Source organism: Urocampus carinirostris, chromosome 1, assembly GCF_059441175.1.
Source record: "Urocampus carinirostris isolate Australia breed hairy pipefish chromosome 1, RoL_Ucar_1.0, whole genome shotgun sequence".
NCBI classification, from domain to species: Eukaryota; Metazoa; Chordata; class Actinopteri; order Syngnathiformes; family Syngnathidae; genus Urocampus; species Urocampus carinirostris.
In genome coordinates this window covers 47,647,109-47,670,064 of record NC_142349.1, presented here as the reverse complement: position 1 = coordinate 47,670,064, position 22,956 = coordinate 47,647,109, and the positions used below count along the sequence as shown (strand labels likewise).

Sequence of the window (22,956 nt, the reverse complement as noted above, 5' to 3'; positions counted from 1 at the left end):
ACCTCAACTGGCTTCTCTCAATGCAGAGAGGTAACGGCTCTACACCGATTCCCTCCCGGATGACTGAACTTCTCACCCTATGTCTAAGGGAAAACCCATCCTCCCTTCGGAGGAAACTCATTTCAGCCGCTTTTATCCGGAATCTTGTTCTTTTGGTCATGACCCTCAGTTCATGACCATAGGTGAGGGTAGGAACATAGATTGATCAGTAAATTGAGAGCTTTGCCTTTCAGCTTAGCTACTTCTTCACCACGACGGACCGGTAAAGGGTCTGCATGACAGCTGACGCTGCACTGATCCGTCTGTCGATCTCCTGTTACATTCTTCCCTCAATCATGTACAATACCCTGAGATACTTCTACCTCTCCACTTGGGGAAAGATCTCATCTCCAACCCCGACAGAGCATGCCACCCTTTTCCGCTTGCTTAACACCCGGCTGTGAATCCCTCCAGTGAGAGCTGAAGATTACTGTTTAACATAGCCAAGAGCATTTGTGGGGATTGACATCCAAGAAACAAAGTCACAAACAAACAAGGGGCACCAAATAAATAACATGTACAAAGAACATCAAACCTGACAGTATCCAAACCCTGTTTTTACCCCTCGTTTGTTTGATACTTTGTTCCTGGTTTTGTTATTAAATACCCTCATTATTTTGAACACCCCTGCTTCAGTTCCTGCTTTACCCCTCTTGGGTCATCTTGTAAATCATAACAGGTTCTTTTTGGCCTTTTTTCTAAATCCCAATACAATTCAACCTTTATAACAAATGTTTTTGCCAAGCCCATTAACCCAATACAATTACTAATCATCGAAGACACATTTAGAGATGTTATGCATAAATTCAGCCCCCCTGCAAAATATGACTCCTCTTCACGTGAACTATGCTTTCGACAGCACGTGTGTCGCATTTCTAGTCTGAATAACGTGTTTATTGCTGTCTTGCTCTGCCAAACAAATGATGAATAAAATACATTTATTTGTAAATCTGACTGTGCCGCACCAGGCACGAACCTCACAGCACATCACCGATTCACAAGGAGACGGTTTTCAATTTGTTCCACGTAGGGCGGAAATAGTAAGGTATACAAATATCAGTTCCAACACCTTACATGTACAAATATCAGTTAAGCACTTTACTTGAACAAAGCAGGTTTGTACGTCAGGCGTTTATTTTTCACACCTTCGATTACATACAGTGCTGAGTTTGCATGGGTTTTCTCCGGGAGTCTGGTTTTCTCCCATCCATCCATCCATTTTCCAAACCGCTTATCCTCATTAAGGTCGTTGGGGTGCTGGTGTTCATTTGTTTACAGTGGGCAGAAGACACTCTAGACCGGTTGCCAGCCAGTTGCAGGGCACACAGAGCCAGACAGCCATTCACTCCTACATTCATTCCTATTACAATTTGGAATTAACACTCGACTTGCAATGCATGTTTTTTGTAGTGAGGGAGAGAACCTGGAATTGATCCCAAGATGTATGAGCTGTTAGGCGGATGTGCTAACCAGTCATCCACAGTGCCAGCATGTTGATTGGTGAATCCAAATTGTCCCTATAAATGAATGCAAGTATAACTGGTTACATGTCTATTTGTAGAACCAACCCAGGGTGTCCCCTACCCATTGTACAATTTCCACTGGAATAGGCTCCAACACATCTGCAACCCTTGTGAGTATAAGTGGTATGGAAAATGAATGAATGAATATAAATACACATTGTCGCTGTTTCAAATCATCCTCCAAAACAAATAAGAGTCAAGAGTCAGGAACAACTGATGAACATTTATTGTTGAACATAAATAGATAAATTATGATTACGGCCGTCTTCATCCAATGAATTTGTCCTGTTTTCTAGTCGAAAAAACCTTTTAGTAATTGATATTTATGTTTGTCTGAATCAAGAAAATGTGACGAGACATAAATAATGCACCCTTGGCGATGGTCGGACTTTGTCTGGTCTCGGCTGATAGCGTCGCGCTTTTGATGTGACTCACCGGATTGTTCGGTAGCCTGTGCTCTCCTTTTGACGGGACGTATGGTGTCGACTGACATGTGTGCACGAGCGGACGGCGTGAAAAGCAACGCCGGGCTCCAAACAAGGATTTCATTCATGCTCTGCTTTTTCACTCACTCTTTGAAGTGGACTTTCCTCTGTGTGTTCATGTACATTTAGGTGTGTGAGTTACAGCAGACTGGGTGGGCATCGTCTTTATCAGCAGTACGGTGATACGGCTGTGTCTGCATACAATCCTGATAGCGCCTGCATATTTCACGCATATTAAGGGACACTTACGACATGTTTTTTTTTCTTTTCCAAATGGATTAAGTACATTCAATAACCTATGAAACGTAAGCATAGTATAATTCATAACAAAAATAAAGCATTTTCCTGCAACTGGCTTTCCCGCATCTCCTCCCGTCATTATCCAAAGCGTACACAAAACTCGATACATCGTCATTACAAATAATAGGATGACAAGAGTAAAGACTGGGCGAGTCTTCTCCAGTGTCCTCAAGTATAAATAGTTTGCAGGAGCCGTTCGGGTCGGCTCCTAGATGACGGCGTCGGCGTCGGCGTCTTCTGTCTCTTTTGCCAGCTGACGTATTTTGGCCTTGCCCTGCCTCACCCTGCAGGGGATGATCTGCCGATTTGTAACAGCGCCGTTGAGTCCAGTGAAGGAAAATCCCTTTCAGCGTCTCCCTCGGCGGCTTCCATTCCTCTTCATCACTCACTTCTCTTTTATCAGATTTGTTTGAAGAAAAAAAAGCACCTTTGGCATCATAGTTTCATATGTTCGAAAGTCTTAAAGGTAAAAGTTCTTTATGAGGCGACGATGAGCCCATGTTGAGGTCTTCACCTTACGTCCACTGGTAGGAAGAAATAGGAGAGGATGCAGTTAGAACACAAACACATGCAGCAAGATTCAGCTGGTGCCTGATTGGATTCATTGGTGCATGCAAATGTGAGCTCCAAATACAGCGGACCCTTGAGATTCAATAAATAGAAAATAACTGACTCGAGCAAAAAAAATGGGATCACTAATAAATGTTGGCTTTGTGTGACTCACTGGTTTAAATTATTTGTAAATAAACAATGATGGATCTTTAAAATAAAACCTACATACTTATCATCACTTTTCTATCATTTTCATTTCTAATTGTGAATCAGAAAGCAGCCATATGAAGGTATTAGCACTGACATCTACGGCAGGAATCAGTGCTCACACACTCGCTAGTTTTTAAGGTTTATACAACTTTTTTTATAGTGTTTTGTTCAAAATTTACTAAATCATCAGAAATCTTAGTACAAATACCTAAAATGTATTGTTATGTATGATAACAAAATACCTTAAATCAAGGGAAAAGGCACTTTTTAATATTTATTTATATTTTCATTATACATATACTGTATATTCTTTGTGGCCTTGTCCCTATTTATGGGCTGCACCTGAAACCTTTAATAATAATAATAATATGAATAACATTCATGATATGATGAAACATAATTTACTCAGCGCCATTTTAGTTTGTAATGGTTCCCAACATTGTCTTCACTGTGCGACTGTACAGAATTCATCTTGATCTTAAATTTGAATGAAACAATTTATGAGTTCCAAGGGTCTGCTGTAAGTGGAGTTCAAATATATGGATATTTGTTTCAAATAGTGACAAAAACCACGCAAGCGCATTACACAGGACGGAGGCAACATGACAGTGAAGCAGTGCCCCGCTAATGCTTTGCAATCAGTGCATGCATGCAGTAAAGGCCCGGTCACACAGCCTTTCACGGGCGTATCACAGCTGAATCACGGCCAGAAGTTTCTGCCCGTGAAGCAGACGCGGTGGAAAATGTGCAAAATTGGCTAAACCCGCTGTTTACCTGTGGTATGCCCGCGAAACAGACGCCGGCGACTGTTCCGCGTCCTTATCGCGGGTAACCGCGGCTGCATCGCGTTTGACCGTGCTTACACGCAGTACACACGCTAATGCACGTGATAACACCGCGATACAGGCGCAGAACAAACGTGCTATGACCGTGCTCCACCCGCGATTACCCGCTAAAATTTCGCCGCCTACCACGTCTTGGCCGCGGCCGTAGCACGTCCTAGCACGTTCGAACCGCGTCTTTACCTTGTGTGTACCACGTGTGCTGCCCACGGTTACCCGTGGTCTAAAGTTTTGAGCAGCGCAAAACTTTTTCGCGCGGCCAACTGCGTGTGAATTTCTTACTGCGTGTAAAGCACTGCTGTATCTCGTCTGTATCGCGATCTCAAAGCGTCCAACAGCGTCTGCTTCACGGGCAGAGATTTCTGGCCGTGATTCAGCCTCGATACGCCCGTGAAAGGCTGTGTGACCGGGCCTTAACATTGCGATTGAGGAGCCTGAAGAACCTCAGCAAATCATAGTGATTGGTGGCTTGACTGTGATTGGCACCCGACTGGAGAGGCGACAGGACGCCTACCTGTTCCCTTCACATCTTTCCATTGAAAAGGAAAATTGGTGGAGGGTAAGGGGGTTGAACGGGCGCAACTTATGTTACGTCGCCAATAAATCCTTGTAGGCCCTTAGCTTTTTAGATTTCCTTTTTTTACCTTTTGCTTTATGGTGGCCTGAAAGTACAAAGGCTGGATTAGGAAGGAGGGTGGAGTTTTGATGGTGAGTTGGGGGTTAAAAGAGAAAGCAAGTGAGGGTTTATAGTATAGGAAGAGGCCTAGGAAAGGACGAGCGCATACAAAGTTATATCATTCATAAATACTTCTAACGCCTTATCTTTGCACTCATCTGAGCTGAGGGAGAGAAAGGCTTCAGACCGAGTCACCGATGGGTAAAACTTGAGTGGCTGGACTTTTACCTGGACTCATGCCAAGCAGCCTTTGAACATCATATCCCAACTCCCATGAATGCTTGCTCTTGAGACTAACTATTTTTTGTTCAATCTTTACAGCAAGCCACGGTGTATTCTCAAGTCTCACACGGGTTAAAGACTATGAGACCATATATGGTGTCCAAAATTGCTACATAAGACTGAATTAAAGACCAATGATACAATTTTTTTTAAGTCAGAAGGCACCAAAAGTATTTACTGTGGATTAATTATTTTCCCCGAAGGAATTTAGAAATTTGACACAAATTTTCTTGAGAAACCGCACTGGCACTATTTCCTTTAAATCTTGCCGTGGGCCTTGGCTTTGACACTTAACAGTGTTGCAATAGGCAGGAGCATGACAGGTGTGTCAAGGAAAAGGTCGACTGGTACAAAGCCGGAGGAACTTAGTGCATACACGAAGAAAGCAGGAAAGTACATCAAAGTATTAGGACAGGCAAATGTTGGGGATTTCTTTTTTCCTCTACTGGTCAGATAAATTGTCAATTAGGATGCTTTCAAACCTTGGTGTCTCTGAACTGAATTGTTTTGAAAAAGTTTTTCATATAGAGGTTACATGGGGGATCTCAATTATTTGTCTTCATTTCAAATTAAGGCATGTTATCAAAATGTGTACGGAAGTTGTCACACATCTATCACTGATCTATGTTCTGAGATTTGCTCTCCTCTGGAGCTGACAAAAATATGAGCCTTACTGGATTAAACTTTTTGGGGAAATAATTTTCACCAAACTGAAGAAATAAAATCAGAATATCTCAGAGGTGATCCCAGATTATGAATATCTTTAAACCGAAAACGAGAAATTGCTCGTACTGGTATGAAAACTCCCTAATTATGTCTATGCAACAGCCACATTCAAGAAACAGGTGGGGAAGTTTACCTGTTTCTGCATCGGAGTGTTCAACAATGTGATGCTGTGACGTGCACACGCACTCCAGGTGGTCTTCTAACCGTACCAAGACCTCTTTCAGCTTGGGCCTTCTTTTGATGTATTCCACTTTGGCTACCTGCAGGATTATAAAGATTGGTCGACAGTGAATATCAATTAAAAGCACATGTTGACTGCAGCACTCTTGTAAGGTCAACACTTTGGCCGGTGGTCGACTGAGTGTCGTATAAACTGTATATTACATGTGTTCTTGTGATTTGACAGGAAAAAAAAATCATAGCATTTGTACGGACGAGGACTGGAAAATCCCCCATTTTTACTGTATGCTTCAGTTAGAGGCCTGGAGTGAAATACATCCACCTTGTCCCAACATGTTAACTTCCATAGAAGCAATAAGACAATTGCCTAAAGACTTTCTATTTTTGGGTGTGTCCACGGCTGAGAGACATCAGTTCATATAAGTGTGTTGATGGGCAATAGGTCTTGAAATGACTTGGAACAAACCACAACAAAAATCGGTTTGCTAAAAAGTAACGATTGGTCTTTATGGATGATAGAAATCACTTGAAGTGTACCAAAAAGCAAGAAGAATTATAGGAATGCCAAACCTTGAGCCTGTAGAAGCTACGTTATCAGGTTGTGTAACAAGGAAAGTGGCTACAATAATTTTTTCTCTTGAATCCTAGTGATACCGGCAGGTAACGTCCACGTTCACCAGCCAAGGCCTGGAGGGTATATGGAAACAATATTACATCCTGACCAGACCATTCTCCTGCTCATATCAAGTTCAGCGCAAGAGAGAGGTTCGGATATGAACCAACAACCATTCACACCGCCTCACCCTGGTGATGCGGTCATCAGAAGACACGAGATGCTTTCTTTCTCCATCCTGTCCTGGCCCGATGCCCGGAAGGGAATTAGTCACACAGACAAGTGAACATACCAAGCCTTTCTGGTAAAACAAAGCATGTTGACACTCACGAAGCATGCTGCCCCTCATGCCAATAGTATGCCCTAAAAGGGGGCAGCCCCTAACAGGCAGCAATAGGAGGGAGCATTATAGCCTTTGTAAAAGTGTCTTACTCTACAAACAGAAGAAAGAAGATGGGGGCAATGCGGTGAGCAAGAAAAGGAGGTATGCAGTGAGCAAACAGAGGACAATGGTGTCTGGCTAGGAGATGGCGTGTTTACCATTATCGGGCCTTGACACAGTAAGGGCGAGGCGATCGTCAACGGCTCGGCCATGTAAAGCGAACTCTGCCGCCTTGTGTTTGCAAACACAAAGGGGCTTTTTGAGGTGGGGCGGGGGGTGGCCGACTCTGATCATGAACAGCATCAGATGACATTCATGTGTAACCTATTAACGGCAAGTTTCTAGGTTACTCGGTGCAGAAATGCAAACACGGGCCAGATAAGGTAAAGGCGACTGTATGAAGGCTTTATTGTTCTCAGCAAAAAATGAGGACAGTATGCTAGCCTGGCATTAATTATGCTGGAAAACATTGGTAAAGCTCAATCAGCATCAGATTAAGATTGATCCTACGTAATGAGGAAACTTTTTCTTGTTTTCAAATGTGTTCCTACAGTGAATTTAGCAGGTAGAATATTTTTTGATTGATACATTGTGTGAGTTGTTTTGCTTTGTATTTTGTTAGCTTTGTTGAGCTTCCACATTGAGAGCCTTTTCTATTGACCATTTAGAACTGTATTAAACTCTGTTTGAATCCCCTGCATTTTTAGGATGCAGTGTAACAGGTGTGTGGCAGTGACTCTTTTTAGTCCCTCAGATATTACCCCCGAAGACTGCAAATTCAAGAGTTGTTTCCAACAATAGTTTTTTCATAACAGGTATTTGTGTTGCATCTGCAGCATTGCGGCAAAGTAGCGCAATCTATTATCGTTTACTCATCAACAGACAGAACTGATTAAAATCAGTGATGATCATACTATCAGATCAAGATTTATCGAGTCAACGTCAAAATTGATTCAAGTTTTGGTCGAACCCGTGAGATGCGTTAAACTTCATGTTGCAAACTGGGTCAATTGCATGCTATTTGGACAGTCTGGAAAATTCTGTTTCAACTTTCTTTCTGAGTCAAATGCCAAGCAGTCTGAGTCAAATCTGAGACTAAAACAAGAAAAACAGTTGAGTTTAACTGTAACAGTTGACCTTCGAGGTCTCTCTGCCTCCACTGCAAGGTGATCAACTTTGAGCATATTTGTGTGAATGTGTGCAAAACAATACTTTGCTCGAATAACATCCAGCACTGCCTACTTTGTCAACATCTCTCCCATATTTCTTCTCTTCTGTGTGTGTGTTACGGAAAGGTGTTACCTTTGAGACATGGTCCCTCCCTTCTACTTTCCTGGCTAGATTTGTTTCACATGCATGTCTCCGCTCCAAGTACAAAAGTTTCTCATCTAGCGCAGTCAATGACTTCCGACATAACACACACATCAGAAAAGAGAACCCCATGCTACATTGAGGGGGCCCCCACAGTCTTAGTATAAATCAAACTGCTCCCAGAAAGCCGAGGCCCTGAGAAAGAGTCCCTTGAGTGGCTTGAGGGAATGATATCCGATCCACAGGGTAGGGGTGAGGCAGGACGCTCTGGGAAGTGCCCCTACTTTGGTGAGTCCCAAGAACCCCCCACCCTCAGACAACAGCCTCTGTGTGACGCGCGATTGTCTTGCGCGCTTTTAATTGGGAATTCCCAGAGTGCCGATGAGAGCTTGACGAAGAGGAAAGTTTTACTCATGCTTTCCAAGAAAAACACAAGGGGGATGTGGATGTGTACTGAGGGGCTACAAAAACATGAAAGTAAGACAAAAATGGAGCGCAAATAAATAATGGAAAGTTTGTTTCAATGAACTGAGGGATCAAAAGAGACCGAGTGGCTGGGTGGATTTTCGGGCCAGCTCCACAATAAGAATGTGTGCCCACCAATAACAAAGAGAAATTCTTTGAGTCTACTTAGGAGAAAGAGGAAATGATATTCCGAGGAACGGATAAAGGAGGGGGTCGTGGGTGTGCAGGGCCACAAAGAGGTGAGACAACCTGCTGCTGTCCTCTTCTTCAACCCGTCATAACATGCACTCAGCCTGACGAGCGGCAGGGTTATCACAGACCCTGTGCACCCGAAAAGAAAGGGGAGCATTTATCACATCTGGAGGGAATCCTCAATGCCCACAAAGACCCACCGTGGCACAGCTCCCAAAACGGATTGCCAGATGTGAATATCAGAGGGCAGCAGAAAGCCCAGGATCAAATATCAAAGAATTTTTCCGATCGCATCTTTATGGTCCACCGAAGAACAATGGAGGGGGTTGCGGGGGTCAAGCGAGCAAACTGGGAAAGCGGCAGCAGAGCGAGTCAGGGAGGGAACAGGGATTTGATGTAACCGACAATCAGACTCCAGCAGTCGAGGATGAAGTCACAAGAGAGAACAGAGGGGAAAAAATGAAACGGAATAAAATACATACAGTACTGATGTGATCCAGCCGGCACGGCAGTAGTTGAGTCCCCCCTAGACCGGATCCTCCCATGACCTTCTACTCCACACTAAAAATGTCTTCAAACTCAATTCTTCATCCAGAGCAGGGGTGGGCAAACTTTTTTAGAAGCGGCCCACATTGGGTTAACAAATTTAAAAGAGTTGGTACTGGAGACTTAAACACATTTTTTATTTATGAATTAATATACATGCGAAAATGTATAAGTCATATTTCTTTTTAAGTTTGATTCTCATACGATCAGTCACATTAAATTGGTTTTGAAACACTGGCATTGCACATAATATATGAGATCCTTGTTTTATATTTAGGTTTATAGTATTACTGTGTTTGTAATTTTTGGGTGTTTTTGTAATATTTACACTTTGACCATTTCCGTTAAGCGGGCTGGATTAAAAAGCCTACAGGGCCGCAGTTTTCCCACCCCTGATCTACGATATACAGAAGAACAAAACTTTTTCTATTGCCGGTTTTGCTCACACATACAGTAGACTGCTCCCGTTCCATGTGAGACTAAGTGAGATTCCTGTCACTGAGTTGTTGTCACCAAGGTAACAGCTAGAGTTTTCACTTGTGTCAGGCCTGCAAAGGAGGCGAAGGTTCTGTGGTTGCGGCCCCCCTCCCAAACAAACTGTGCAGCGACATCCGCCTGCTTCTGTCAAGTCTGTGCTTTGATCAGGAGGCCATCAACACATCATTACTCTACGGTCGCGTCTTCCTCACACACAAATGGCCTTGTCGCCACTCGCTGCTTTATGTAGCGTTGTGTAGAGCGCGCTATGTCAAACACACATAACCAGATGAAAACAATCTCCATCTGAGGTTTGCACATATGGGAGTCGATGACCCAACAGGACCTCTGCCCAAACTTGTACAAAAGGCCATCAAAAGAGACGTGTTGCCAAAATATGCCCTCATGATGAGCAGCAACCTTATACGGTGGGAGTTTGAAGAGCTGACACAAATCAGCATCTTCGCATCGCTCATTTGTAGAAAATTGTACAAAAACCCATGTGGCGGTTGGGACCATTTCCAGAAGTCCCGTCGCAGCTAGGGCTGCACCTATTTTTTTTTTTTTTGTTTAGAATAAAATCCTACATGTTTTCAAACAAGCGTCCATAATCATAGTTTTCTTATCTTATTCAAGGTGGGGTGAGTCGTTTGAAGTGTACTTAAAAATAATATTTTCGCAATTAGGTAACAATACCCAGCTTAGTTTAAAGAGTTCCTATAATTATTTTTCCTGCCACGCCTATTTCCTTTTATCTTACTTTTAGCAGCGCATAACGATGTTTAGGTCATGCAACACATTAAGTAGAGAGACAAAGGGGGATTGGGGTCTGAGAATGACTTTGTGCTAGTCATCGTGTTTTTTTTTCTCAGTCTAGCGTCTAAGGAATGTACAGCTGACTAAAGCTGTGATCATGACTTCAGGCAAGAAGATGGCGACAGAGAGTAAAAAGGTTTTAAATTTTGTACAGGACCTTGAAATATTTTGCATTTTGTTGATCTCATCTCATCTCATTAGCCGTACCGCTTATCCTCATTAGGGTCGCGGGGGGGTTGGAGCCCATCCCAGCCATCTTCGGGCAGTGGGCAGGGGACACCCTGAACTGGTTGCCAGCCAATCGCAGGGCACACGGGGACAGACGACTCATTCGCTCATTCACACCTAGGGACAATTTGGACCGGCCAATTCACCTGAAATGCATGTTTTTGGAATGTGGGAGGAAACCGGAGTGCCCGGAGGAAACCCACGCAAGCACGGGGAGAACATACAAACTCCGCACAGAAAGTCTGGAGCTGGATTTGAACCCACGACAGGTTCCCATGACATGAACTGTGCCGCACAAGCGCTAACCACTGCGCCGCCGTGCTGCCCCATTTTGTTGATTTTCACGCCTATTAAAATAAGGATTAGTTATAAGTGGAGGTTCACAAAATGGTTCTTATTACGAAAAGGAATCAACTATTTACATTAGATCCACTTTTATCTTGCATTTTAACAAAATGTTCGCATTATAACAGCATTGGATTTCTGTATCTTATTCAATGATACTGCCAAATTTTACTTTTAAATACTGCATGTACTGCTAAAGGTTTGTTATTACGATACTTTTCACAAAATCCACATTAAAAATTGAAAGTTTAGGAATTACAAAACAGTCAAATGTTTCCCCATTCATTTGGATTTGTTTTTGCATGAACATTCATTCATTTATCCAGTCATCCATCCATCCATTATCTGCACCGCTTATCCTCAGTAGGGTCGCGGGGTGCTGGAGCCCATCCCAGCTGTCTTCGGGCAGTTGGCCAGGGACACCCAGAACTGGTTCCCAGCCAGTCGCAGGGCAAAAGTTCTCGTGTTTTAAATTTTATAGACAAACACTAAACTTGTATTGTTTACAATACAACCTGCCACAATTGCAAAAATGTTAAATATTTGCTGATTTACCTCATTTACCTGAGGTCTTTTGCATGACACTCAACATGTATGTACGTACGTACGTACGTACGTATGTATGTATGTATGTATGTATGTATGTATGTATGTATGAATGGATGGATGGATGGATGGATGGATGGATGGATGGATGGATGGATGGATGGATGGATGGATGGATGGATGGATGGATGGATGGATGGATGGATGGATGGATGGATGGATGGATTTATTTATTTATTTATTTATTATTTGGTGAAAAGAAGGCAAACACAAATCTCATAGTTGTATTTGAGTCAATTGTTTGATGAGACATTGTGTATTATGTAGTTCCTCCAAGTGGTAATAAATACTTAATTTATGTAAAAAACAATATGGATTTGAATGATAAGCAATAATACCTTAACTGTCATATGAACGTGCTTTTTTTTAAATACTCGTAGGTCAAGAAATGTTTAATTATGTTACATAACAGGAGGCTCACCCAAAGGGAGTTGATGTGATTGGGTACCCCCCAAAACCATAAACCTTGTGAAGTGTAGGGCGAAAAAGAAAAAATGTGCTTTTTTTGTTCAGTTTTAGTGTCCGTGGGTTATATTCTTCCTTGTGCTTTGTCGCACTCATTTTCGGTTGCACTACACAATACTGCGACATCTGGTGGTCACAAATTACACAGTGTTTATTTAATAAAATAAACAAAAACTGCAGCATGAGAAACACATTCTCACATTATATGTGTGACGACAGTCAACTAGGAAGAGTGGACTGCTAGCAAACTGACTAAAATGTCCCAGATTCTTCTTTAAACTTTGACCGTGTAGATATTTGCACGCTTCTACTGCTGCTTCATCTTTTCTTCTATCTCAAAAGAAAGAGTGAGACCCAAGCGATTTAGAGCCGTGTTGTGGCCTGTTTACTGCAGAGAGACATTGCTATTCATACGTGCGCACACAAGTGCACGGCATGCAAAAGAATGCAAGAGCAGACTCACACGTGTTCTTACTTCTTGTCTGAATGTTCTGTAATACTGGACACACAGGGAGTAAGGTGAATCAGTCATCAGTTCTAATAAAAGATGGCTTTTCTATTCCATTGCAGGACATACTTTTACGACACACAACCAAAGCATAAATGAGAAAATCGGGGCTAAATAAAGGTGTATTTGAACAAATGCAAAGCGGCAGCGGGTGTGTTCTTTTCCTAGCCGCAGCATGGTTCAAGAAAAACATGGGGATGTTTTTAGATTTCAAATAAATGTCAGAAAAAGCACAAGGTGGACGTTGATCTGTAGAGGACATGCTGAAAAATGAGTTGCATCATCCGGCGTGGGCTACCGCCAATGTTGGGACTCACGCGTTACAAATGAATTTGTTCCTGGAAAGAAGTTACTTTTCTTGGTAATGAGTACTGTCACACCTTATTAATGTAAATTTGTAACCCTACTGTCCTCACTACATGGTGCGTGGCTGCGTTATTCCGCAACTAATTCATTACTGATCATGAATTACAGTGTTCTCGGAGTACTCCTGCATCTCTCTTGTCACATACAACTCTCAGTTCCCCAGCAACGTACTTTGAAGGGTGGACATGTTTATATTGACCTCAAAACCACGATTGAATACAGTTATGGTGGTGGCGTGTCAAGCACAGAGTACGAGGACGTTGATTTCCTCACCATGGACATATTATCCCTAGCGTATCCTTGCATCTAACCCTGAATACTGAATACTGAAATATGGGGGGGTCAGCTTATATAGGCATATTTGGTTGTGTGTCACTAAAATCAAATGGTCGGCAGTGTATGTAATAATAATAATAATAATAATAATAATTTCCTTGTATTGTCATTCTGTGTAACAATGTACACAGAACGAAATGTCGATTGCACCTGACCCGTTGTAGCGAGCCGATGCAGCCGCAGCCAACAGAGGGCGCCGCCGACCACTTTTTAAGTCTTAGGAATGACTCGGCCGGGGCGCGAACCACCGACCTCCCAGTCTCAAAGCGGGCGCCATGTGGAGGGTGTATGGCTTAAACAGGAAAAACAAACCAACAGGAAATCAATCGGGCAACGTGAGCACAGAATTTACAACAAAAGTGTGCTAAATTTTGCTGTTTTCATTTATAAAATAATTTTTGCAATACACCGTTCTTGGATAAAAAAGATAATATTGGAAAGTACCCAGAGATAGAGGAGATCTTCAAATGGTTTGAAGTACAGAGACAAAATGGATATGGAGTGTTTTAGGTGAGTGTTTGTCTGCAAGCTCTCAGAATTGCACAAATCAAGAAATATTCAGGCTTTACTGCTTCCACAGGTTGTTGTTCACATTTTCTCTTCTTTACTTATTTTATTATATGGCTAGTTTAAGCAGTTTCAAGGGGTCAGATTCTGTTTGAGTACATACAGTAATTTCTAACTAGATAGTTACTTTCAGGCTAATGCGGTACTTTTTTGGTACAAGTCACAGAATTACTATTTAAAAGAAGAAACTAGTAACTGAAAGTAATTACAGTTTTTCAATAACACTGGCTGCATCTCACAAGCATCCCTAAGAAAGACTAGTGACATGGGCTGAATTTTGTTAATAGTTAGCCAGTATCAGTATTGTCACACACCGCTGCCTGTCAATACAGTTGCTAGCTCATCTGAAGAGTGGGAAGATCATTTACGCTGACAATGATGGTGACCAATTTTAGTCATGTTTATTTGCATAGCCCTTAATTACAAGGTAACAGTAAGTAGGTCGGTCGGTCGGTAAGTCAGTCGGTAAGTCAGTCAGTCAGTAAGTAAGTAAGTAAGTAAGTAAGTAAGTAAGTAAGTAAGTAAGTAAGTAAGTAAGTAAGTAAGTAAGTAACTAAGTAAGTAACTAAGTAAGTAAGTAAGTAAGTAAGTAAGTAAGTAAGTAAGTAAGTAAGTAAGTAAGTAAGTAAGTAAGTAAGTAAGTAAGAAAGTAAGTAAGTAAGTAAGTAAGTAAGTAAGTAAGTAAGTAAGTAAGTAAGTAAGTAAGTAAGTAAGTAAGAACAGTATGTCACAAAAGTGATTGCACGCCTCACATTTCTCCAGAGATTTCATTTTTGTGTTTGGTAGAACAACACAGAAGAAACCATGCTTTGACACATTGAAAGGTAGTCTGTGTTAAGCTATTATAAAAAAACTCAAAACACAGCCGTCAATAATTAACCTCCTTTGCAACAGAAGTGGGTGCACCCTTAAGTGAAAGTTCTGGAAGTTTATGGTCTGAGTACTTCCAGACTGACCCCCACTTCTTCAATCTCTGCAGTAATGCTGACAGCACTCCTGTCATTATCTTCCCTAAGGACTATCTAAATAGTATGTGGATGTGACGCTTGGCACGTTCACTTAGCTTCTTTGGACATCCGACACAAGCCTTGATTTTCTTTTTTAAATGCTGGAGGATCTTGGCCACTGTACTGTATCTCAACTTTAGGGTGTTGGCAATCATATTGTAGCCTTGAGCAGCCTTATGTAGTGCCACAATTGATTTTCTAAAGGTCCCCAGAGAGTTCCTTGCCATGGTGTGCCACATTGGGACTTTCAGTGACTAGTTTGATAATGTGTACTTTAAATTGAACACACATGCTCCCTATTCGTACCTGAGACTTAGTAAGAGTAACAAGTCACATGGTAGTTTGGGAAGGAAATGACAAGCAAAGCTTTGTTTGGACATATAAGGGTGTAGTTCCTTTGGGGTATACTCAGTTTTGATGCCAGGGGTGTAGTTATTGATGGTTATCATTTGAAATACATTTACTCTCCTATGTAAGCTTTACACAGACTTATTTTCCTTGAGTCAAAACTATGTTTCTTCAGCGTTTTTGTTTGTTTGTGGCATACTGTAAGTAAGTCAGCAAGTAAGCGAGTTAGTTAGTTAGTTAGTTAGTTAGTTAGTTAGTTAGTTAGTTAGTTAGTGTGTGTGTGTGTGTGTGTGTGTGTGTGTGTGTGTGTGTGTGTGTGTGTGTGTGTGTGTGTGTGTGTGTGTGTGTGTGTGTGTGTGTGTGTGTGTGTGTGTGTGCGCGTGTCTGTGCGTGCGTGTGCGTATGTGCATGCATGAGTTGACTTGCAAGTGTTTGCATCTTCATGCTCCAAAACCGTAAAAGGTCAAGACACATATTTCTCCCCGCCTATGGTGACTAAGCTGAAAGAGTGTCACACGGGGGACAAAGTGGCACGGATTCCAACATTCCGTCCAAACGGGGGCTCGCTCCCCAGTGTCTCCCCGACCAGCCGGCGTCTCGTTTGAGCCCAGACAGAGCTGCCATTGACGCGGCAAACTGGCTCACACTAAGAAAAAATACGTATTTGCATGCAGACTGACTCCCCCACATCCACATGACTCAGCAGTTCAAAAACCAGAAAGTCTGACCAGATCCGATTTGAATTTGAGGAGGCCAAATACTGTAAGACTAGGGTGTCAACCATACAGCCCGTGAGCAAGATCAAGCCCGCAAATATATGTAATACGGACCACGAGAAAATACTGAGAAAAGAACAAGAGAAAAACATAACAGCATCACGTCAAACAATGACTTGCCGTTTTCAACATGTCCACTTGTTGTCGCCAAAGCCAACCTTAGCTGCGTTTTCTGACTATCGTTTATCAACCAGAGAACATCTGAGGAAACATCAATCCTGATGATATTTTACTTAAAATAGAAGTCACGGACACGTTGTGTAAAGCAATACGGTTGGATTCAAGTGTAGTGCATGGATGTCTCTCTTGACTGCAACATTTGCCACTAAACAACACTTTATCCCCAGTGATTGAAAATGATCTGTTAGCACCTGGATTAAAAATACAAATTTAGCATTTAAGAGTCTTTGCAGAAGTTTAAAGAATATTTTGCTAATTTCTATAAAAGATATGGAATCTAACAGCAGAGAACACAAGTTCAGGTTAGCGTTTTTATTAAAAAACATTAAAAAATACAAATAAAAAGAGGGAAACATTTTTACATTACACCTGACATAATGAAATCTACCATTTTAATCATTTGCACTTAAATTAGTGTCTGTGTACTATTTTTGTCACTTTCTAATTTACAGGAGTTATATGAACTTTAAAGGAAATTAATTTATTTGATTTTTTGCTTTTTGCTTTATTTTGTTTTTACAAATTTACTGTTGAGTAATACTACGAGAGATTAAATCTTAGTTAAGGAAAAACAACAATCGGAAAAATATCTCAATAGCCACTAACCTCCCTGAATAATAATCATAATTTATTTGTGAGCTTCCATAAGATCTTCAACCCTACATCTAAGCCAAGTTCTTTATACAATTAATTTACCTGTCCCGCCCTATGAAATATTTTTTTTACAGTTTGGCCCCTTGGCTAAAATACGCTTGACAACCCTGCTGTAAGGCAGATGTGGGCACTGTGGTCCTCAAGGGCTGCATGTTCTGCATGTTTTTGGAGGTTTCCCGTCTTCTAATCAGGTGATACAAAGCTCATGTTTGCAAGCTAGCAGGGAGCAGCAGTTTGTTTAGGGTCCTGGTGAATGGTATTGTCTGAGTTGAAGTTGAGTTAAGAGAAACCCCCAAAAACATGCAGGACATGCAGCCCTCAAGGACCGAGTTACTCACCTCTGCTGAAAAACCTAAACATAGACACTAACAAATGAATTTTAATCAGTTTAATTCAAAGCAAGCTCTTGGTTTTATTTCCTTGTATTGGCTGTGATGTTTATAGTGCACGGACATAGAGATGTCATATATCACCAAAATCTTGGAACGTCAGAGAAGAAAAGTGTCGGATTCACGTCATCAGGTAAGGCCATGGTAACAATTGCATCGTCCACCCCTGTCCAAATCAAAAAGACGGGGGGGTTTGGGGTTTTTAAGGGTTATTTAGCTATCTTCGTTATTCATTATCCATTATCCGTTATCGGTCAGTTCATAATACGCTACAAAGCCTAGGAGCCGGGACACTTACTCTCAGCCAAAAGGCCAAGCTAAGGTCCTAGCCTTAAAGCCTTGCTGCGATCATTGCGAATGCACCGTTCCCGGAGGTACTGCAATACCGGGCCGATGCGTGGAGTGGACAGAGCAAGCTCTTATTCCATCTCCAGAATGCAAAAATCAAAGCCTAGGAGTCGGGACTCTGAGTCAGTCCCCCTCATGATCATGGTATCTCCCCTGCCAGGTTATTCGAAATGAAGAGAAACAAGAGCTGGCAAACAAACATCAATAAATTCAAACACCGACGCGAGGACAGCATGTTGTCCCAATAATGAAAGAGCACAGGCAATGAAGTCCAGACTCCAACGCACAAAAACAATTTCCCAATCTTCTGTGCCTTCGAGAAACGGAGCTACATCTAAATACAGCAGACGTTTGACTCATCCCAAGCCGCAGTGTCCACACACTTGACGCTGAACAGAATTGGGGGACGTGTTTGAAGCTGACTAAAAAGGCTTCTGGGAACTCCACACAAAAAAGGCCATTTCAGTCCTTTGCTCTTTGACACGTGAGGTTCGTCCTTCCAGGCATCCGGGCAAGACAAAGAGCCATACAGACGGAATAGCCAGACCAAGGACAGCCATGAAAAATCCATTTATGGATTTTTGATCATCAAGAAGAGGGTTCTGATGTGGCTATGAACAAAGTTTTCCTAAATTTGTGTAAAGGAGCCTTCAAAGGGTAATGGAGTTTATTTCAAAGCTACAGAAGGCACAACGAATCTGAATTTATTGCCTGGATGGGGCCCTTAAATTGCTTTGCTGTATCTGTGAAATGTTCAATGTGTGTGATTTGAATGGGCTGAGATTAACCAGGCTAGCTAAATTAGCACTTTGCTCTGCTTGCATCCCTTCCATATTGCCATCTTTTTTGTTTTTTTTTATGCAGTTATTCCGCAGGGATTTGGCTTTGGACCTCAGTTTATATAATCATTCGTGCAATATATTATGCAAACTACAAACATTATTGTTGTTTTAGACGTAGCAGATATTTAAGTTTTATTCAAATGTTCATGTATTCTTTTCATTTGATGTATTTTTCAATGTACCAACTACAAGCCTACCTAAAGGGGCATTGTGCATTATTTAGGACCTTATAAGATGTAAAAAAAAAAAAAGAAAAAAAAACGTTCAAGCATTAAAAACATAATAAATTTTAATAAATAACCAACATAGATGAAGGTACTCTTTTTAAATACACGTAAGTATTTATGTTACATAACATTGGATGTCACTCAGTTTGGCTTTGGAGCCATATCCAGACTTTCTGTTCTCAGGCGGGCAGGATCAGTAAAAGAATGTCAGCTTTTTCAGTATTATGCTATTTTTAGTAGTTGAGTGAATGCTGTTTTACACCTCAACCAACTCACCAGGCTATACAAACGGTGTGAGAGAGCATTTGGTTTGTATTGTTAAAACAAAAAAAATCATAACTTTTAGTAAAAAATGAAATATAGACCGGCTTCATTATTGACATACTCCGTACATATGGCGGGCTGGATGAAATCATCCAACGGGCCGGATCCATGTCTCTTCGATGTAATCTGTCTTGTAAGTAAACAGGTGTCGCCATGTGTTTGTATGCTTTAGTATGGCTTAATATGGGAAATTACAATTATTAACAAGAGAAGAAATTGGCTGATGTTGACAGGTAAAAATTTCCCTCTGAAAAACGTCTTTTAGGGAAGGTGGGACCTACCTTAACGGTGCGGTGGTGTTTTCGCGATGGATGGCACCGCATGTTGCTGGTGTTGCAGCAGCCCGTGCAGCGCTTGACCTCCACGCAGGGCGGCCATATCAGGAAGTTGGCCGACGTGGGGTCCACTTGGCTCCTGGGGATCTCGTAGATCACCGTTCTTGTCTTGCATGCTGCCGGAACCGCCTCCTCAACTGGGGTGCACGGAAAAAAAGATAAAAGTGGTGAAATGAACGGAATTGTGGATTTTTGTTCTATTCCCTTTTGGTTTTCCCAGCTGTTTATTGCAGTCCTTTTCTGTTATTATTTGGTGACTCCGTCTACGTGGGAGTATTTTGTTCAGCTTAAAATGTTTCACGAAAAGTCCTTCCTCACACCACCTGAACAATTTGTTTCAAATCTTGGATCATTGGGAGGCGCAGTCAAGGTCAATAAACGCATGTTTTGATAACATGATGTGATCAGCTACTGTCCACAATGAGATGTGGTTGGAAAAATGAAAAAGGAGCATCCTTGTTCTGTTGCCATGTGATTTTGCTCAGTTTTGTGTTTCTAATTTTATATTTTTATATTTTGGCTAATATTGCTGTACAATCAAAAACAATGATGCTTCAAATTAACAATATAATATTTTCTTCACATGAGATATTTTCTTCAAATAATGATAGTAATTTATAGATTATATCATAATTTCATTTTAAAGAGACACTGTGTATTATTTAGCACCTCTTAAGAAAACCTGTAATCATTAAAAAAACAAATTAAATTGAATAATAAGCCAAAATAGATCATAGTATCATATACATTTCCATTTTTAAAATACTCGTAGGTCAGAAAATGTGAGTTTCTTTTATGCTCATCTCAAGGTCATGATTGCCCAACATCTTGCTGCTAATGGTGCCTTGACGAAGGGTTAAAAAATAAAAAGAAAAATGGTGCGGTTTTGTCACTTTGAGTCTCCTTAGTTCGTTATTTTCCTTTATGATACAGTCACCTTTAGTGGTCAAATAATACAGTGTCTCTTTATGATTTATTGAGTAAATAGATAAAAAAAATCCCTATTTTAATAGTATTTTCTTCAGTAAAATAAAACATATCTAAAATGAGGGAACTCAATTAATTATGTTATAGATTCATTTTAAGTTGTTTAACCAATTGCAAATATATTTGTATTCTATTTAAGAATGATGCTTAGATAAGAATTATTGTCTGATAACACAAAAAATGTTTTCGCAGAGTGCTGCACCCTACTGTACTGTTGAAAAGGAATTCCACCGGAGCATTTTGTTCTAAGATCCTCAACGTTTCTATCGCGCAGTTGGCACGAAATCGAAGCAAATGCAAGCGCATTGCTAGCGGGCCGCAACACAAGCCAAGTAACTATCTCTCTCTCTCTCTCTCTCTCTCTCTCTCTCTCTCTCTCTCTCTCTCTCTCTCTCTCTCTCTCTCTCTCTCTCTCTCTCTCTCTCTCTCTCTCTCTCTCTCTCTCTCTCTCTCTCTCTCTCTCTCTCTCTCTCTCTCACTCTTTCACTCTCTCCTGCTCCTTCCCACACCCTCTCTCTGTCCTCACTTCGATCATATACCACTTTTAGCGCCGGCGTTTGATTAAGAAATGTGACCAAAAGACTCGGCGAGCTGCAACTTGATGTCTTGAATGAGTGGAATTTTCACGCTCAAGGACATATTCCTTTCCTGACACGTGGTCTCGCCTCTTAGTCAAAAGTGCATCCTCAACCTGAACATTAATTTGAACTGCACCGGTGTTCTTAAATTCCTTCCTACCCATATAGATCCTTTGCACCTGACGTCACGCTGCATTTGCCGGAAATATAAGCGCCATGAAGGACGGCAAAAGCGCTTGAGCGGAAGACAGGTAAATGTAGTAGTAATAAGCAGTTGAGTTGAAACAAATATCAAGGACCGCGGGAGAAGAATATAACCACGACTTTTTACGATAGGGATTTATTGCCGTGCAGCAGGCTGTGTGAACCGGCAAGGCCCCACTCCCAATTTGAGCATTAAGCTTTCTTCCTTGTGCTTTGTAGCATTCTTTTTTTGATTGCACTACAGAGTAGAGTGACATCTACGGGTCAAATATTACGCAGTGTCCCTTCAAGATGGAGGTCTCCAACGTGATGTCCGCGGGCACAAGTGAGGCCCCTAAGAACACCTGAGTAGCCTACGGACAGGTTTCGAAAATAGCTTACCAGTAATGGGTCATTGTGATTGTCTAGGAGATTTTATTTCTAACTTGTAGGATGTTTTTGTGGTGAAGCGGGCCTAGTTTGGTTCTAATAATTACAGCCTGGTAATAACAGACATTTAAAATTCCTGCCTCACACACAAAACCCACGAGGTTACCCCAACCACCCATCTCACAGCCTCTTCAACCTGCTGCTGTCAGGGAAGAGACTTCAAAGTCTTAGAATAGGAACCAGAGGGGTCAAGGACAGCTACGTCCATCAGGCTTTCAAGACTCTGAACTCTCTCCCTACCCTACCCTCTCTTACCCCTTTGCCTTCTGCCAAATCAATGCAAAACTGATCTATCTAGCCTCCGGCTATACTGTACATTTTAATTCTAAACTTTATAAATTTTTATATGCATACATTTTCTTTTCCTTTTTTACCTTGCTGTTATTGGTATTGTGTTGTATGTATTGCATGTTTGCCCGCTGGTATGAGGAAGTAATTTTCATCTGTGCTGTATAAAGTTGAAAGTTGAACATAGTAATAAAGTAAGTTCTTATCTAAGGAATGCGTATCAAACTAGAAGCCCTCAAAACTAACCAGAAAGAAAAAGTAGCCATCATCTTGCCTTAATTCACTGCCATGTGACGACACATAACAGCATAAAGGACGACATGAGGTCAGGCTTACCGAGGCTTCTCTTGCGGCGGCTGTGAAGCTGCGAACTCTTCAGGTTGCTATAGTAACTTGGATGGCGAGAAGAATTCTTGTGCTGGTGCTGGTGCTGGTGAAGATGGTGCTTATGATGCTTGGGCCCCTCGATGACATCGTTTCCCGTACCTCGTCAAAACAGAAGGCAGCAACGTTAATAATGGCACGGCTGCCCAAGCGTCGCCTTCCAGACGTGTCACTTAGTCACGGCAAGCGCATGCTGAGGCAGGGCAGCTCCTTTCAATTTCAGCTTCTCCTTGCATGGAAACTCAAGTTATTGTGATATTTGAAACTTTCTATCACGTTTAATGGTGTTTGTTTGATTTAAACTAGGAAGCAAAATCCACCACGGGGTTGACCTTTTTACCATGTACTGACACAATAGGGACTAAAACATACAGAACGACAACTAAGAGGTAAGGATATCCAAAACAGAGATTGAAATACAAATAAAGATAGGTAATGATTCTTGGAGTTGTAATCAGCCAGGATATTAGCTAGATACCCCTTACAAATAGTATAGAATCCAATTAGCAAGGAACATGGCAGTTAGGTGTGGATGCAGACATATATTTGACCACAAAAAGTTTTTCAAATAATGAGCGGTTCCTTATTTAAGTTTCATTATTTAAGTAATTGTATAGA

The 22,956-nt window shown here is 41.5% G+C and overlaps 1 protein-coding gene and 1 pseudogene across 2 annotated transcripts in view; both read right to left on the bottom strand.

Moving 5' to 3' along the window:
• Positions 1-1,773: 1,773 nt before the first annotated feature.
• Positions 1,774-22,956, bottom strand: part of LOC148374950 (platelet-derived growth factor subunit A-like) — a 28,376-nt gene continuing 7,193 nt past the window's right edge. The window contains exons 3-7 of one of the 2 annotated variants that reach the window (XM_088342885.1): positions 22,291-22,440; positions 19,415-19,605; positions 5,769-5,895; positions 4,466-4,613; positions 1,774-2,871 (exon numbers count right to left, since the gene is read on the bottom strand). In XM_088342885.1, the coding sequence (XP_088199011.1) occupies positions 4,540-4,613; positions 5,769-5,895; positions 19,415-19,605; positions 22,291-22,440 (542 nt within the window). In that variant the 3' untranslated portion in view covers positions 1,774-2,871; positions 4,466-4,539. The remainder of the gene's footprint in view (positions 2,872-4,465; positions 4,614-5,768; positions 5,896-19,414; positions 19,606-22,290; positions 22,441-22,956) is intronic. The other variant, XM_088342889.1, reaches the window with a different exon arrangement.
• LOC148374951 (U2 spliceosomal RNA) lies at positions 17,745-17,920 on the bottom strand (annotated as a pseudogene).